At 38.0% G+C, this 17,193-nt stretch overlaps 2 protein-coding genes and 1 long non-coding RNA gene across 4 annotated transcripts; 1 reads left to right on the top strand and 2 right to left on the bottom strand.

Moving 5' to 3' along the window:
* Positions 1-3,113: 3,113 nt before the first annotated feature.
* LOC131304591 (uncharacterized) lies at positions 3,114-3,779 on the top strand. Its single transcript, XR_009192437.1, has 2 exons — positions 3,114-3,357; positions 3,461-3,779. It is a non-coding gene; the product is annotated as an uncharacterized LOC131304591 (long non-coding RNA).
* Positions 3,780-6,297: 2,518 nt separating this feature from the next.
* Positions 6,298-10,883, bottom strand: LOC131304590 (uncharacterized). Of its 2 annotated transcripts, none has more exons than XM_058331882.1 (8): positions 10,771-10,883; positions 10,422-10,570; positions 9,152-9,285; positions 8,740-8,911; positions 8,439-8,579; positions 7,760-8,290; positions 7,244-7,423; positions 6,298-6,622 (listed from the first exon to the last, which is right to left on the bottom strand). In XM_058331882.1, the coding sequence occupies exons 1-8, from the start codon at positions 10,787-10,789 to the stop codon at positions 6,446-6,448; spliced, it is 1,503 nt and encodes a 500-aa protein (XP_058187865.1). In that variant the 5' UTR covers positions 10,790-10,883; the 3' UTR covers positions 6,298-6,445. The 2 variants fall into 2 exon arrangements, with proteins under 2 accessions (XP_058187865.1, XP_058187866.1); XM_058331883.1 differs by lacking the exon at positions 10,771-10,883 and adding an exon at positions 10,683-10,748.
* A 990-nt stretch (positions 10,884-11,873) lies between these two features.
* On the bottom strand, positions 11,874-16,754 carry LOC131304589 (protein FLX-like 2). Its single transcript, XM_058331881.1, has 5 exons — positions 16,553-16,754; positions 15,108-15,676; positions 14,472-14,620; positions 14,266-14,360; positions 11,874-12,890 (listed from the first exon to the last, which is right to left on the bottom strand). The coding sequence occupies exons 2-5, from the start codon at positions 15,665-15,667 to the stop codon at positions 12,210-12,212; spliced, it is 1,485 nt and encodes a 494-aa protein (XP_058187864.1). The 5' UTR covers positions 15,668-15,676; positions 16,553-16,754; the 3' UTR covers positions 11,874-12,209.
* Between the last annotated feature and the right edge of the window lie 439 nt (positions 16,755-17,193).

Genomic DNA, 17,193 nt, shown 5'->3' with positions numbered 1-17,193 from the left:
AACACAAAAGAAATTCGAAATTCCTTATATAGGAAAGCTACCACCTCTTATGGCACTTCCCATTATCTTCGTAATTTTCTCTTTCTTATTCTACAATGTATGTTAAGAATAAGTACGTTATTAATTACCCAAAAAGAAAGAGAATAAGTACGTTATTAAAATTATTTTCTTGCAAGATTCATACAGAACTTTTCATGTTAATCAAACGTTTTACTTTTTTTTATCTTTCGCTTTACTTTCTCTCATTTCGCTTTTCACGTAACCTTATAAGCCGATTATGAGATTTTAATTAGCTTTTAAAAAGTTGTTGATAGTGCTTGTCATCAAAACTCCGTATCAACAAATATTGAGATTATGGAGGTTCCTAACGCTGAAAGAGAGCCTCTAGAAGTGGGTATGGGATAATTTTCGAGTCAAATTTTAAATTATAAGTACTCTAAAAGTTAATTTTCAACTTTTTACAATATACGCTACTAGCTTTTATTGCAGCATAATCACAACTTCACTCGCAAACCGTTCTCGTACTCATAAAAGAAAGACTTTCCATTTCTCCTTCTCTTTGCATTACGTTTGAACTCTTCTGGTATTCCCCTCTTGTTCATTTATTTGTCACCAACTTGTGGTTAGAATAATTAAATCCTTAGTTATGGAAAGCAAAAAAAAAAAGAAAAAGAAAATTCGATATTGACGTACATTAATAATTTGCATATCAAAATGCTAAATTAAGTTTAATACTAAAATAGAATATGTGCGTTCGTGCAATATTAAAAAATGTAAAAACCTTTTGTCGCTTTAGATCTCAAAGTGGCTTGAGCTGAGAAGTTTTTGGGTTTAAATTAATAGGCTATAGTTTACGTGGTATCCGAGCATGCATTCGAGCAGTCCTAACATGTTTTGAACGGCCAAAATTTTAGAGAGAGAAAAAGAGGAGAGAGAGTGGTGGGCTGAGGGGGAGAGAAAGTGTTCAGGAAAATGACGGCCCAGCACGTGTTTAGATAATTAAAACCCGCCAAGGACATGCTCAGAACATTTGTTAATGCTGAAAATATACTCCTTGGCGGGTAAATTTAAATATTCTCTATTAGGCACAATCTCTTGTAGCATAATATATTCAAAAGCTTCAAAACATAAACACAAAAGTCTAAATATTCGTTGCTAATTTTTTTTACAATCAACCCCGACAAGTGTTTAATCATGAGAAATTATCGGTAAATAGCAAATTGCATGTCAATAAATGTTTCGAATTGATATGCAAATCAAAATTTTCTTAGAAAAGCTAGAAAATGAGTTGGATGGGTTCAAACATGCCACAAAAAGTAACAATTCAATATTTGTCTCGGTGAAATGAACATTTAATTCTCGAAAGAGTGCATTGATTTAGTTAGAAACTCACGATAACACAATAAACAATAAACCCAATCCCCAAAACTTCCAATTCTTCCAAAATTTATTGAATAGGTGTATAAAATAAAAAAATAAAATAAAAAGGAGCAAGGGATAATTTTTCAGGGGCACGTGACCCCGGCCTTAATTGACTCCGCCTCTAGCTAGTAACAACGACGTGGTACACAATTTGCATCCAAAAACTTCAGCTGGCCCTGGGAAGGACCCGCAAGACAAGGATTAACCCACTTGATCTTCCCATTAAGAGCGCATTATAACTTTTTAATCTTAAGGGATTGGCTTCATGATTAAGGTTTGAGACTTAGGCATATTTGCTCTCCCCGAAGATCTTAGGTTTGAAATTTCTTAAGTACTATAGCAACTCTTATAGGTCGAGTTTATATGGAGCTTTGCTCTGACATTAAATGTCCTCCAAATATTAGTCGAGACGCTCGTAAGCTAATTCAAACACCGAGAGATATAAAGGAAAAAAGGATTCCACAATGTTGGCCATGAAGTCGCTTTCCCACGATATTAGAATTTGACATAATGAAGATTGTTATGGAGAAATCTTAAAGGAATGCCTAGTCAATTATCCCGGAATTTGGTGCGGTTTCCAAGAGGAAAGTGACAAATAAATCTTCACAAGTCAATTGTCATGTTGATTAGGAAGTAATTTTCTTTTTCTTGGTTATTTCCTAGTACACTAAGCTTAGAGAACTAGATAGAAACTTATTCGCGGTTCAGCCGTAAACTAATTTTTTACAGCAGCAACCGATTGTGACCGTCCAAAAATGTTCTGGACGGTCCGGATTTTAATGAAACTTTTTCTGAAAAAGTTTAAAGTTTTATTAACATCCGGACCGTCCAAAATACTTTTGAACGGTTGCAATTAGTTCCGTAAACAACTATTCACAGTTCCGCTGTTTAAAAGATTTTCTCTTTAGCAACACCAACACAAGTTTTCTTCGTTAAATTTTGTGTTGTTGTTACTTTTTTAATCTACCCAAAAAAGATATCTCACAAAATTTAAGGAAGAAAATTGCTACTGTTGGGTACTCTCCTCCACATGATCCACATAAAATCTTTGCTTGTGGCTGCATTCAAAAAGTACCAAAAAAGACATGGACCAAAGCCAAGTTGGTTTATTATGTCGGACTTTTGGGGCCAGGCTATGATAGCCTCTGGATCTCCTTGTGCTAACTCTTAACACCCATTAACTCCGCTAATGTACACAATATTTTGGAAAAAAAAAAACTTATCATTCATTTATCCTCTGTAATACTAACAACTCCACAATTAATTGCTTCTCTACTTTGAATTTCCAAATCACCTCACCTCTATTTACTAATTTAAAGATACTTGTAGATTTTACATGATTAATGTCAGACTAGACTTTTGATTAAGTTTAGAGTAAATCTACTGGAATGTAGTGTTCTTGAATGTGAGGCATTTGATTGTTAATGTTATTGTTAGGATTACTCATTATAGTACTTAGCTAGTATCTTTAATCACCACATAGATTGATTGTCGAAATCCTTCGGGAGTTGAAAATAAACATGGATCCGGAGATTTCCGAATATGTCAACCTTTCGAATCGCTGCTGAAGAGTTTTATTACTCCGCGTGATGCTGAAAGCGACAATAAAGTGTTTTTTTTTTTTTTAAAGGTAAAAAAAATTATTTGTGAAGTCTTTTGCTATTCCACTATAAAAGTTGGTTTGCTCTTGCTTTCAAGCCCCAACTATTGCGTGGCCTGCCTTCCAACAATCTCTTCATTGTGACATCCTTAACCGTTATTCATTCACCTCATCTCCCTCACTTGGTTCTCTCTCTCTCTCTCTCTCTCTCTCTCTCTCTCTCTCTCTCTCTCATCATCATCATCATCATCATCATCATCTCCCTCACTTGGTTCTCTCTCTCTCTCTTAAAAGCCACACCCAAAAATCCCAACTCTCTCAGCCACAATCCTCAGGTTTCTTTTTTCAGTTCTGTTATACTCTCTCTTTCTTCTTTCTTTCAGTTTGCAATATTCATCCCCATATAATTATGCAGAGTTTGTTCTGTTATTTTGACAGGTTTAGACTATACTATTATATGGTGATTATGGGGTTAGAAAGGCTGGTGGTGAATCTCAAGTCCAAGCTCATGAGGTCCCTGAAACTGAAGAAGACTTACGACAAGATCGAAAAGAGCGACAGCATGAGAGTGGAGATCAGGAGCAGAAAGGCTCGGCGGATCGTTGAAGAGACTCTGAAAATCGCAGACTCCCCCAAGAGCAGAACTTATGCTTTCTGAGCTTTCTTTTTTTCTTCATAAATACTCGCATATATACTTTTTCTATTTTGATTTCCGCCATGGATTCCCCTAGTAGACAAATATAAGGATGTTATCTTCTCTCTCTCTCTCTCTCATACACAAAGACGAGCTCAAAATCCTTTGTGAACAGTACAGAAAAATTACGGTAAAAAGGATTTGAACTCGGAACCAGACACAGGGATGGCACAGCACCATGTTGTGCACCATTGAGCCGTTTGTTAGGCAATTCAACGGTTCAGATCTCATCTCCACCATGTAGCACGTGTTGTGCACTATCGAGCCATTCGTCCAACGGTTCAGATCTCATCTCCACCGTGTAGCACGGCACTCACCCTATTTCCAGAACGGAACATTGGGTGTACATATACTGAAGATTTGGCCATTTATTTACTTATAAAAGTGGAAGAGACAACATAATCCTTCATCTAATGAAGTTGGTTGCACAAATCCTAGCCTTTTTGTACACCTTGCCTCTCTTTCATAGTTGATGATATTATGATAATAATTTTCAGTAGTTTGATTCATTAATCCATACAGTGCGTGAAATATTTCCCATAAAATCACTGGGTGAAAGGGATAATAATCTTCTTGGAATATTCTAACCAATTATAAAATTCAGTTTTGAAATGTGTAACTGATTCTCATTGTATTTTGAGAAATACCAATTTCTAAATTCTCTATATTTAGGCTGAAAGAATTCTTGGTTAATCTCTTTCCTGATATCAGGAATACAAACTCTACGGTCCACCATTATTAAGAGTAAAATTCATTTCACGGGGAGTAGGAGAATCTCTCCTATCAGAGGTATTGTGGTAAACTCCGTGAGGAATTTGATTTTCTGAAATTCTTAATCCATACAGTGCGAAGTTTTCGAAACAAGAATTTGAGATAAATTGTAAGGAAAGATAAAATATTTGAGATTTTCAAATCTAATCGAAAGAAATTTGAATTAGGAAATGAAACCATATACTAGTACGATACTATTATCTGTACCAATTACAAGATTCTCAACTTCATAAATTTCTGTTACTGTACCAGCACTCGGTCGGTGCTCATACAATAATATTTCTAGAGCACTCATAATTCGTATTGTGTACATGTGCATCGTATGCTTTTGGACGCAATTGTGTTTGTCAAACTTTTGAAAAAAAAAGAGAGAGAGAAGGAAAGAGTACAGAGAATGAAAAAGGTTGTACAACTTGGATCCTTTAGCGTCTGCGTTGAGTATGAAATGCACAAAAGCGATAAAGACACAAGTGGCTATGGATAGAAGGTTATGTACATATGTAATCAATGTTAAGTGGTTATTGTTTGGACTTAGATTTGGTAATGTTCTGGGCGTTAGTTGGCTGGTTAACCACATTCGAGATTCAAGGCCTAGTAATCGGCCCATATCAATTAGTAATCAGCAATTAATCGGCTCACAGCAATTAGTCGGATGGGAAAATGACGGCCAAAGACGTGTTTTGATAATTAATATCCGCCAAGAATATTTTCAGCATTAACAAATGTTTTCAGTATGCTCTTGGCGGGTATTAATAGTCGGATCTAGTCACATAGGTCCCGACAACGATTAATTCCTTTTTTTTAGAACACTCGGATTTGGCTTTTTGTTCCAATGGAATTTTTGCTTTCTCAACAGGAAGTTCCACGTTTTACACTCCATATACCAGTGCCAAAACCTGTTTGACACCAACCAATAAAGGCAAATCTTAAGGTGGCACAGCTCATAAATGTATACATTACCAAAGTTATGATGGGTACAAAGCAAGGATTTAAATATGAGAATTTCTTTTATATCCCTTCGACTTTGACCAAAAATTCATTTTGGTCATTTACCTTTCAATTTCGGCATAAAAATACTTCGACTTTCCAATTTTTTCAATGTCATCCTTTAGGGATATATACATATATACACGAAAATAGGATGTTTGGATCAAACACCTTACACACATTAGTTGCCGTTGATTCCCGCGCAGGCCCCCTCGTTTTTTTTTTTTTTTTATAGAATTTTTGAACAGCTCGGAGCAAGACTCAAAGAAAATGGATTGGATGACATTGAAAACAATTGGAATATCGAAGTATTTTTATGCCGAAATTGAAATGTAAAGGACCAAAATGAATTTTTGGTCAAAGTCAGAGATAAAAGAAATTTTCCCAAATATATCCTTACGTAGCGGATTTTTGGTCCTCCAATACCACTACACCCAGTTATATCAACGCTATCAAAAATTTACACCCCTATCGACAGAATCCCGTTACATGAATCCAATTTTTTGCCCAGCCCACTACAGCCGTTTCAAGTGCTCTAGCATAAAGAGGTCATTTTACAAAATTCACAACTGCTACACCCAATTTCCACTACGTATCATTTGATACTCTCGCCACCGCTACAACACTAACACTACCGCTATTTAAAATCCCTCGTACAAATCATAAAATGTCAATTTTGTACTAATTCCAGATTAGGTGTTGCAGAAATGCCTAAAGGATCATGTCAAAACTAACAAATATTTCAGCAGTCAAATCCAAACCAAATCAAGTCGAGCCTTAAATAAATCAGTTTTCTCCATTGAAATAGATTAAAGTGAAAATATAGTACTCCAACAAGTTGCATTTCATAGATATATAGGAAGTACAGATCAAATCCAGACAGCATCATTTGAAATGCAAATGAAAAATACATGTTAACACCGTTTCGACATATGGAGATACAATACATACCTCAATTCTGGAAAAGCTCTCTAATATATGTGATGGTAAAGCATTTGAAGATCCTTACAGTGAATACATGTCCATGGAAACAAAGGAGGATCCAGACAGTAGGAGTGGATGCAACGAATTTGGCAGAGATGACATTGAACAAGAAGATCCTCAGGTTCCCGACGGCAGCATTCGCTACAAACTGGCGTTGACGAGGGCTGTGTAATTCCAAAAGGTAAAACAAAGAAATAACAAGAGTCATCAAGTAGAATTGGCTAAATGAATTTCATACATCCAGTTGACCGAACTAGGAAAAAGAAATTCGACAACTAACAATGTCCAATAAAAGACGGTGGTTAAAAAGCATTGCTAAAGAGAAATTAGAGGAAATAAAAAGTGAAGACATTGTGTGAAAACCCCTTCCGAAGGTGGGGCAAAGTTACCAAGACTTTTTCCCCATCTGCTATGAGGGGACCAGAAATCAGAAAAGATCTTAAGTTGAAGATGCTAGAAAAGACATCCTTGTCAAGATTTTTCTAAATCACAGTGCCCTAGATGAAGCTGATTAAACAAAGACTAATGGAAACAACTCCAAGGAGCTGAAATTCAAGATTCATCTAATTTCTCCACTTATCACACTTAAATTTAATGATACGACTGCTGTTCAGATTTTTTTTAGTGATATGATATGGGCCATATGGCACAATCCAAAGATGCACTAGTACCTCTTCACCACTGATTTTGCATTACAAAAACCCGGAAAATCATGTGACTTGTAGGAAGGAGAAGCAGATAGGAGGAAAAGCAAGGTATCACAAACCAAAATCATGGGCACCAACCTGGAGTCCAAAAGATGTTGTGTCACCGTCAGGAAGAATGAAAATATCCCTTCCTGAAGGATCATATGGCATTGTTTGCGAGTATATTTTTTGATCAGATGAGGCCGCATCATCCACCTTTGTGATGCTCACAAAGCCAGCCTTGCACAAGGGACAAGTTGAAATCTTTCTCCTTGAAGCCTGCAGAAACAATACCAACTAAAATACACGGTAGAAGTGGTATAGATTCGAATATAAAAGGTAAATTCTGCATTGAAAATAGCCATGCCAGAAAATTTAATTTGTAAAATTGATTTGAACTCCCATTAACGATTACTGTCAACAAAAATGTATACTGGGCTATTTTAATAAGAAAATCAACAATGTTTCAACACAGAGAAGTAGTTAATAAACTTAACAAGAAACCATCATATTCTGTTCTTTTCTAGCGTGAAATTCCAATGAGCACACAAATGAAAGATGAGAAACTAGATATCTTAAAATACAGCAAAATAAGAGAATAAAGAGAGAGCATACCAAAAGGTCAGCCCAGCTCTGGATGCATGAGAAACAGAACCGATGCCCACATGGCAAAACGCCCCTAGTTGAACTGAAATCTGTCCAACATATAACACATGACAGATCTGCTGAAGCAGACAATCTGGCTGTATGTGCATTCCCATTTGAGTTGCCGTTGCCATAAGAACACTGGTCTTGAAAAGTTTTTTCCACGATAGCTGGTGCAACCTCATTATGTAAATCTGAATCTGTAAAAGTTCGAGCATCATTCAAATCATCCACTTCCTCGACATCTTCAGGTCCTTCATGTCTATTTCTCAACCTCTTCTTATCCCTCATAGCATCTGCAGGCCTAGATGGAGTTGTAAGATCATTTTGTTGTTGGCGAACCCTAAGTGGGTCCCTAACTTGCTCAGAATCTGAAGGGAAAAAATCCATAATATTCTTTTTCACCAGCCTACGCCCTTTGCGATGAGGTTCAGTTGAACTAGTGCTTGTCCTTTCATGTCTCGCCAATAGCATAGAGGAAGGCGAACTTGGTTCTTCATTCTAGTCCAGAAACAACAAATGAAAAGAATTTTCTCTTGAAATACAGTTCAGCACAAAGTGGCAAGCCATATCTTCTATAGAGCTACTAATGAAAGAGCAAAACTTCCACCATACGGGAAAATTACAGAAAAAAGTAACAATCCATTACCTCTTTTCCAAAGAACGTGGATATAGGAGGCTCCTCATACCATCTGCTGCTTGAACAACCATGCCTCAAACTTTTTTTAACTGTTTTCTTATTTAATCTATGAGATGTATCTTTGCTTGTACCCAACTCAGGAAACAAACTCTGCAATTGAATACAATCAAAAGGAATCAAGGCTCTAGCGGGTCCTTTGAAATAATCAGCACTTAACAAAGCACACTTTAAATCTACCAGGCACCAGCCAAAATAATGTATGGAAGGAAAAATATACGGAGTAACTAAGGCAAAAGGATTGGACAGTTACCTCACTTAACAAGCGAGAATGAGTACCAAAGAGATGGCAAGCCATTCCATGTTCAATATCCGTAGCAGGTCTTTCGCAGTCTTTCTGAGCACCAGTTTGACGAGGCAGCAAGAGACTCGCCTTCTCTGTAACAAGAGGCATTTCCAACTTTAAGGGCCCAACTTCTTGCCCACTGCAGAAAATACAAAAGTAACAACTATAAGCTTTGATTGCAAGGCCAATTGTTAATTAAGCAACAATGATGCCGTGGTAAATTATTTCTACAGTTGCAACGATCAAAATCTGGCATTTGAAGTTTAAATTAAGATGAAGAGACAGAAACGTTCCAAAGATAGAAACATCCATCCAATTCCCTAAACAAAACTAATGTACCAAACACATCAAGGAATACAGAATACTAAATTAATCTCACCTCTGAAATAAATAAGGCTGCTCAGGAACGCGTCTTCCCCGTCGTATGCATTCTTCAACCCATCTGTGGTTTACTATGGACATATTGAACTGCTTAGCAAGATCATATTTCTTTCCTTCAAATCTCCAACACACCTGATCATTCAATTCGCAAAATAAACAGTCCTTCACAAAAACAGCATACAATAACTTGGAAACGCTAGACCCAAAGTTAAGTGTGAGTAAGAAATGTCCAAAAACCCTTTTAAGTTAGTCACTCAATCTCACACCAGAATGTGTTTCCCTCATTCTTCTACTGCGATAAAGGGTGACTCATTTCTCTATCAAGAGTTTAAATGCTAATTTGTAGCCGTCTAATTTATTGTTCTGCCATTAATTATACTTCTACTCGAACTTTTTCACTTAAATCTAGGTTTTCCCATCGGTGTACTATTGGATTTGTGAAGCTTGAGTCGGTCTAATTTGCACTTCGCTGACTATTCAGGGTTCGACCTAACAGGGGTATCACGGTATCTAATGAAGTAAAATCGAGGGGCTGAGGGGTAGGTTAAGTTATGCGAGTTGCAACACTAGGTGAGTATAATACTCTTCGAAGCTCTCTCAATGCATTTGCTTTTCCTATTGTACTGTTTCCATATTGGTATCTTTATAGTTAATGGAAACTTTCTTTTGCCATTCAAAAAAAAGCTGATGAAGTAAACCCTAGTTTATAAATACTTTCTACATGCAGCAACCGATGCAACTTGTACTATATTCTTCTTTCAATACATACTGGAACCACGTACCAATCTCAATGTGTCTTGTGTTCCTTGTTTCTTTTTTCTTTCTTCGTGTGTTGGGTGTTTGTTAGTTTGGCTAATTTCTCAACACGTACTTCATATCAAAACAAGCTTCTTATGAAATTTTACCCAAATATAGTCAAAACATTGAGTAAAGGATTGGAAATAGCCTGATACCTAAACTCATAAACTGTTAAAAAAAATCTTCAATTTTTTGTTAGACTGTCAGGGGTGTCCAGGCCAATTTACGCGCACCTCAACTAATCCCCTCTCCGGTCATGTCAAAGGCAGACTATCCACGCCAAGACTAGGAAATTCCTTTGTTGCGGCCTGACCCCAATAATTAAACCCACCAACCAGGCGAACTAACCTTTGGGGCCCATATACAGTAGAATTTTGAGTAAAGAACCGGAGATGCCCACAAATAAAATGCACATTTTAAGGTACTAAAACAGTAAATAAATTTAAATGATTGCAAAATATGAAACTCACCAAGTGAGTCGTGGACCGATTCATCGCCCCGACGTAGCTTGCACCGGATTGAGATATCAGCTTGATGAGCTTGAACCGCTCCGTGCCGTGGTACCCGCTCACGGATGCGACAACCGATTCCATGCCTTGAATTGGAAATCGCACTGAACCTGATAGATGAATACGTCAGAAATCTCGACTTTGATAAAGTAAAATAATACGTATTCGTATAAAAACTGAGATTTATGAGGATTCGAACGAAGCCCTAGTTTTGAGAGAGACTGTTTTATGAGCCCTAATATCATCGCATTCTTCCAGTGGTATATAGGGGAAATTTATGCGTTTGTGTGGAGAGAGAGAGAGAGAGAACCTTTGGAATGGAGTGCCATGGCGAAGGTGTTGAGATCTGCCGGGAAAGTGAATTTTTGAAATGTGTGGCTGATGAAAGCCTCAATTACAAAACGGTTTCGTGGGTCGGGTCAAATTATGGGCCGTAGAAGCAGGCCCATTTTTGTTATCTGGTTTGTTTTTTTTTTTTTTTACTCTCAAAATGTGAAGGAAGAGAAAAAGATTAAGGAAAAGGCAAATCAAAAAAACTGGGAGATATATTTTCACTTGATTACTTGCGGAGAATCCGAGAGGACCAAGACGTTGAATAAAAGCTAGTAGGTTAGTCATCAGGCGTTCAGAATCTGACTATAGCCCTTCACCGCAAACTCCTCTAGAGAGGCTCGAACCCTGGCACTTGAAGAAAAAAAAAATACTAGTACTAATAAACAGTGTATCCTTGGGGAAACCTTTGGTATTCTGTCACTTGAAGAAAAAAAAAAAATGGTTTCCCGGGAATTTCTTGTATTTTGTTTTCATTGTTTTGTTGTATTTTGTTTCTGTTGTTATAGTAGTCGTTTTTTTTTTTGTTTGTTCAAGTACAATAGGATGATCTTTATTGTTGAAAATCAAGGGGAAAATGAACTCAGGTCAAGATGTCGAAATATGACTACATTTTTACCCCCGTTAAGATTTCGTAATATGACCGAAACAGCCCGGTACACCTAATATTGATTGGAACCCCCTGGTACTTTAAATAGTAAAAGATCACCAAGTATGTTACGTAGTGGCCGATTCGCGATTGATAACCTTACGCGGCACTTACATATAGCGTCCGTAGCAGAGTTTTCGTTCCGAAACATCTGGGAAACACTATCGTGAAGTTACTTTTCGATCTGAAAAGTTTCACAAGGGCTTTCAAGTTTCATCTCGTTCTAGGAACTGAATTTATGAGACAGAATTTTTCCTATACGCGGACAGTTTCCTGGTAAACTATTGTCTCTCCGTCCATTGTCAAACCCCATTACATTACAACCGCCTATCCACTGTATCCAGAACTTGACTTGACCGGCTGATCTTGAATCTGCCTTTCCATACTAACCATGTAGCCGTCGGTACAAAATCTTAGTCGGGTGCATGACAAGCTAAAGATAAAATAATAAAATTGCATAAAACAGACATTTGCGACCAACAATCCTGTCCTGGTTTCAGCCTGGAAGCCATATTGTGATAGAAAAGAGTAATGATACATGCAGTGGCCTCTGACATTGCAGAATTTTTTATCCAAATGCAGCTCCGATTTGATAACCCTCACGACCTTCATGGTCAAATCATATACTTCGACATACTCAACAAGAGCTTCTGCATAAGAGTTGGCTGAAGAAGAAATAAAAAGCAATTGCAGGAGCTTCAATGTGATTGAAACTATAGCAAAGAAATTGTCAGACGAGACCAACACCAAGACACCAACATCTCAAAAGCTCATCTATGTACAGGGTTTCCGCCTCGAGGTGGTGGTGGTGGTGCAGCCTCATACCCACCACTCACAACGCGATTAGGCGGCGTTGTAGACCCATATGGCGCGTTGTTAGGAGGTACCGCCACCTGCCCTTGTGGGTTAACAGCACCCCTTGGTGCATCATACCCAACACTTCTAGCATCATACCCATAAGGCACATTGTTAGGAGGCGCCACCTGCCCTTGAGGGTTAACACCACCTCTAGCTGCATTATCATAGCCACCACTTCTGGCTGTGTCATAACCAGATCCTCTTTGCATCTGTGCATCATAACCAGCTCCCCTCTGCAAATCATAACCGCCAAAGCCTCCTTGTGGATCATAGCTGGCGGCAGCTCTCATCGCATCATAACCAGCTGCTCTCTGTGCATCATAGCTGTATCCTCTCTGTCCATCATAGTTGGGCCCACTCCGTCCATCATAACTGAGTGCTCTTTGTGGATCGTAACCGGGTCCTTGTTGAGTTTCATAATTGGCCCCTCTCTGCGCATCATAGCTGGCCCCTTTTGGTGGATCATAGGAAGGCCCCTTGAGTGAATCATAACTAGCTCTTGGAGGAGTGGGTCCAGATTGAGCACCAGCAAGAGCAGGAGCATCACCAGCCTTGGCAACAGTAGTTTCACTACCAGGGACAGAAGCACGTCCCTGTTATGCAAAATGCAAGTATTATTTGAGGCTGCAATTCTATTTTCAAGACCAAAAATTAAGTCCACAAAGGTTAACTCAGAAAACGGAGATTCACAGATTCGTAGTGCCTGGGGAAAAAATGTCATTTGACAGTTCCCCAGTGGGTGGACCTCAGCAAAGACATGATACAACTGAATGCCTTTTCTAAACATGTCGACTTCTGCTCAAACTGTTAATTCTCATAATTGTGGACACAGCAAAAGTGCAAAACTATTCTAATAATAGCTTTGGATCGTGAAAAATCTAACAGCAGCTTACAAATTTTACATTTTGGAACACAAGTTTCCAGAACCATGCCAAATAATACCTGCCATGCAAAACTCAAGGCGCTAGACTACAGTGTAGCTCTCATAAAGTTATAGGAAAAAGAAAAAGCATGACAACTGGAGAGCATTGTGGAGTGCTAGTCACACGTTTGTGCCATTTCTAGAATTTACCGACCTGGTTTCATTTCCATACATGATGAAAGAAGCAAACTTCGAAGCATGCATCCAATTAATTTTTCCAGTCTCAAGAAGTTCAAGAACAGAGTTCACACTGATGAATATACTCCCTCTGTCCCAAAATGATAGTCCCCTATGAAAAAATGTGCAATTTTCAAATAAAAAACTAAGTACTTCTGTACATGATTTATTGAGTTTCTTTGCACCAAATTAAAGATCTTGATTAGTTCTTTAGTTTAGTGCGAAAAAATTCGAAAAAAATATGAAAGGAAGTACGTCATTTTTTGATGAGCAAAATGCACTCTTTCCGCAGGGGGGCTTATCAAAATGGGGCAGAGGGAGTGTCAGGCAATACACAAATGGATGAAAAAAAAAAATTGATATCCAAACAAGTTTTGCATTGTAATGACTAATAAGGCCCTTAATCTTGATGAAAGAATAAAATTAGGAAACACTTGCATATCAAAATGTTCATATCACCATTATGGCATTATGTAGATTCCTTCAAGTAACTAAATCCAAACAAGGCATTCGAGAATAAGGTGAATGGCTGGTACTTAAAAGTGAGAAACATGGAAATCAGCTGTACCGGGTTCTTCCACATTTAACACACAGAAAATCAACCTTATTTCATGATGAAAATGTTGTCATATTCAGTTAACAAAGAGCAGCCATAAAGAAAGCCCAAGTTGACATCAAAGTGTGTTAATGCACAAAATCTTTCTCAGAAGTCTGTTCAAGCAAATTAAGATTGTTGTATATCTTTTCCATCATATTTTGCATTGCACAGATGTAAGATGAAACTCAAATTTCTCTTGGATTTCCTTTAACTAAAATATGCATGTTGCACTACATTTTTCAACCAAACCAGCATGAATAAGATCTCAAACCTGAGAAACACCATAGCCGTCATAAGTGTTTTGTCCTACAGGGTAATGCCCAGAAACCTCATTCTCGTTGTAGCCAGTGCTCCCATAAGACCCACCTGCATACAAAACAATATGTCCAAAAAAATTACAATTAAGTATGACTGTATGAGAAAACAAGAGTCCTGACAATAAAAGGCACGTTATCATATTAACAATACAAAAATTACCAGTTCGTTTCTCAACAATGTTAGCAGTATTTCTTAACTCTGCTCGAAGCTTTTCAACCTCTCCGGCCATGGTCATATAATTCTTCTCCATCACCTTAAGGGATTCAAGATGATCACCGTATAACTTCCTTTCAGAGTCATAGGTAACCCTGCAATGGCAAAATGATAAAAGGTCAAGGCACCTCAAAAACTGCAGCTTAACATCTAGAATGAGATGAAAATTCCAAGAGAATGGAGAAAGAACTTCATAAAAAAACTGGCAAGCTTTTAAAATCAGCTCGCTCTTATTACTCTAAACATCCATCATTTTATAAGCTGGGTTGGGGGCTTGGGGGCATCGTTAATACTTTGTTAAGGGAAGGAGAAGTAGTGAGTAGGAGAGAGTACCCATTTAGTGTACGCAAACAAGATATGTTACAATGTTGTCCTTATGGATATAACAGTGAATGAGCATTATACGCCTCTTTTCCTTTCTTAAACAAAAGGAATTACGCATTATCATCCCTTCTTTCTTGGCAACCACACAAGAAGAGGGGACACCTACCTTCCCCTCCCCCCATAACAACACGTCATTCAATTACTACCTTTTATCCATATGGTTTCTCCAACATCCATAAACAAATAACTCAAAAGTACCTGCAGTTCTGATACTCCTGTCTAAGGCTCTCGAGTTCTGACATCAAAGCTGGAATCTGCTGCACATCCATGTGGGCCCTCTGAAGATCTTGACTCAATTTCTGCGCCTTAGAAATAAGTTCCTGCCTCGCAACAACTAAGCTCTGTGCATCTGCTCGTGCCTGCTGCAGCTCTGACTTAACAGGTTCGGATGCTTGAAGTTCGGCTTGCATCTTCGAAATTTTATCCAAGAGCCCCCTCATTTGCTGTTCTCTCTCAGACTTCACAGCTCCTATCTGAGCATGCAGTATCTGCAACTCATTCTGTGCAGCAGCAAGTTCTTGTCTCAATGTTCCATGGGTAGCGGCAAGTCTCTGGTTTTCGGTTGCAAGCTTCTGCATCTCTCCGTGTTGTGCATGAAGCTTCTGTTCCATGACTTCTGGGGGAGGTAACATGTCAAAAGGAGGAAACGCACCAGGTGGTGGGCGCATTCCAGGACCAAATGCATCAGAACGAACCATGCCAGGACCAGGAAGAGGATGTCTTAAATGAGGAGGTGGCATTCTACCTTTGCTTCCCATATGAAGTTCCTAATTACAACCCAAGCAGCAATAGTTGAAAAAATTAAGTTGAGCAGATATCTTACTTCAAGCATAATCCGGTTGCAAGGTTTCAACTTTCAAAATTTAACTTTAGACACAGACCTTTTGCCTCCTAGTGAATTATGAGGCATGTGCGTGCCAAATAAGCAGGAAAAAGTTGAGCAACAACAGAACCATTCATCCTTGCAAAAGATGTGGAGAGAGAGAGAGAGAGCAATTGAACCATAATCGAGAAAAAGTAGTTTGAATCCAAACAAAATTGTAACTACAATGTCAATCAAGCCAATATCAACAATTCTTCCTCCCTGGAGAAACTACTATTCAAAATCTTTTCTTCAAATTACATCCAAAAAAGGAAATGCACAATCTATTTGTTTTTTCCTCTCTCTATTTTCACTCAAAACAAAGCTTCAATAGATTGCTTTGAAGTTGTTTAACCAATGGGCAATGAACAAATAAGTTTCCAAACATCAAAGAGGAAATACCAAAAATGCACCTAATAGGATGTGCAAGACAAGTGGGCAGAAACCTAGAAACCCACCATCTCAACACCCTAACTAAAAAGAAATGGATTCACTCACAAAGAAGAAGAAGAAGAAGAAGAATAGTTGTTCTTATCATAGGCGGAGTGTTGTGCGATTTACAATATTAGAATTTCAGATTCTGATCGATTAGTAATTTAGGGCTGCCGCATATATTATCTTTGGGACCATTCCAAAAACAACGAAACAAACAAAGAAGGGTCTGGTCCGGCGAGAAGAAAGATGAACGAAATACTTACATAATCAAAGAAGTTTTCATCGAGCTCTTAATAGATATACGAAATACATATATAAAATCAAAGAAGCTTCCATTGATCCTTACCTGAAATTAGAGACGAACGAGAGAGAGAGAAGTCGATTCAGTCTGCCAGATAGGTACGGACGCGAGCGAGAGAGAGAGAAAGAGAGAGAGAGAGAGAGGACCGGGAGCGGGGGCGGGGGGAAGAGATCACTGATGAAGGGTTTCTGTGGTCGACTGACCTACATTTACGAGGGTTTTCTGTGGTGTTACTGGTAACCCCTCCGTCCCAAAATAAATATACGGTCCGCAAAACAAAAACTTCACAATTTTTTTAAGAAAATTTAAAATTTAATAAATATCAATGAGATCTTTTAATTAAAAAAAATTAAATTTTTTCTTAAAATATATTATTTTCAAGTTCTTATTTTGCAGACCATATATTTATTTTGAGACAGAGGTGATACTGTTTTTCCTTGATGGATTAGGTTTTTGTTAAATTGTCCCAATTGAAACTCTATTGAAACTCAATTAATAAATGGGCCGGGATAGTTTGGATGCTTTCTAATTCAACTAATAAATGGGTTAGTTTTGGTTTATCTTTTAGGAACCTCCCATGGGGACCGATAGCTTTTCTATCGATGGAGTACCAATGGGTTTGTGGGGCCCACTCTGAATCCCTCATGGACGATCCAAACCGTTCAATAACTTCAAAAAAGACCAGA

The sequence above is a fragment of the Rhododendron vialii genome, chromosome 10a (genome assembly GCF_030253575.1).
Source record: "Rhododendron vialii isolate Sample 1 chromosome 10a, ASM3025357v1".
NCBI classification, from domain to species: Eukaryota; Viridiplantae; Streptophyta; class Magnoliopsida; order Ericales; family Ericaceae; genus Rhododendron; species Rhododendron vialii.
This window is presented reverse-complemented; position numbering and strand designations above follow the sequence as displayed.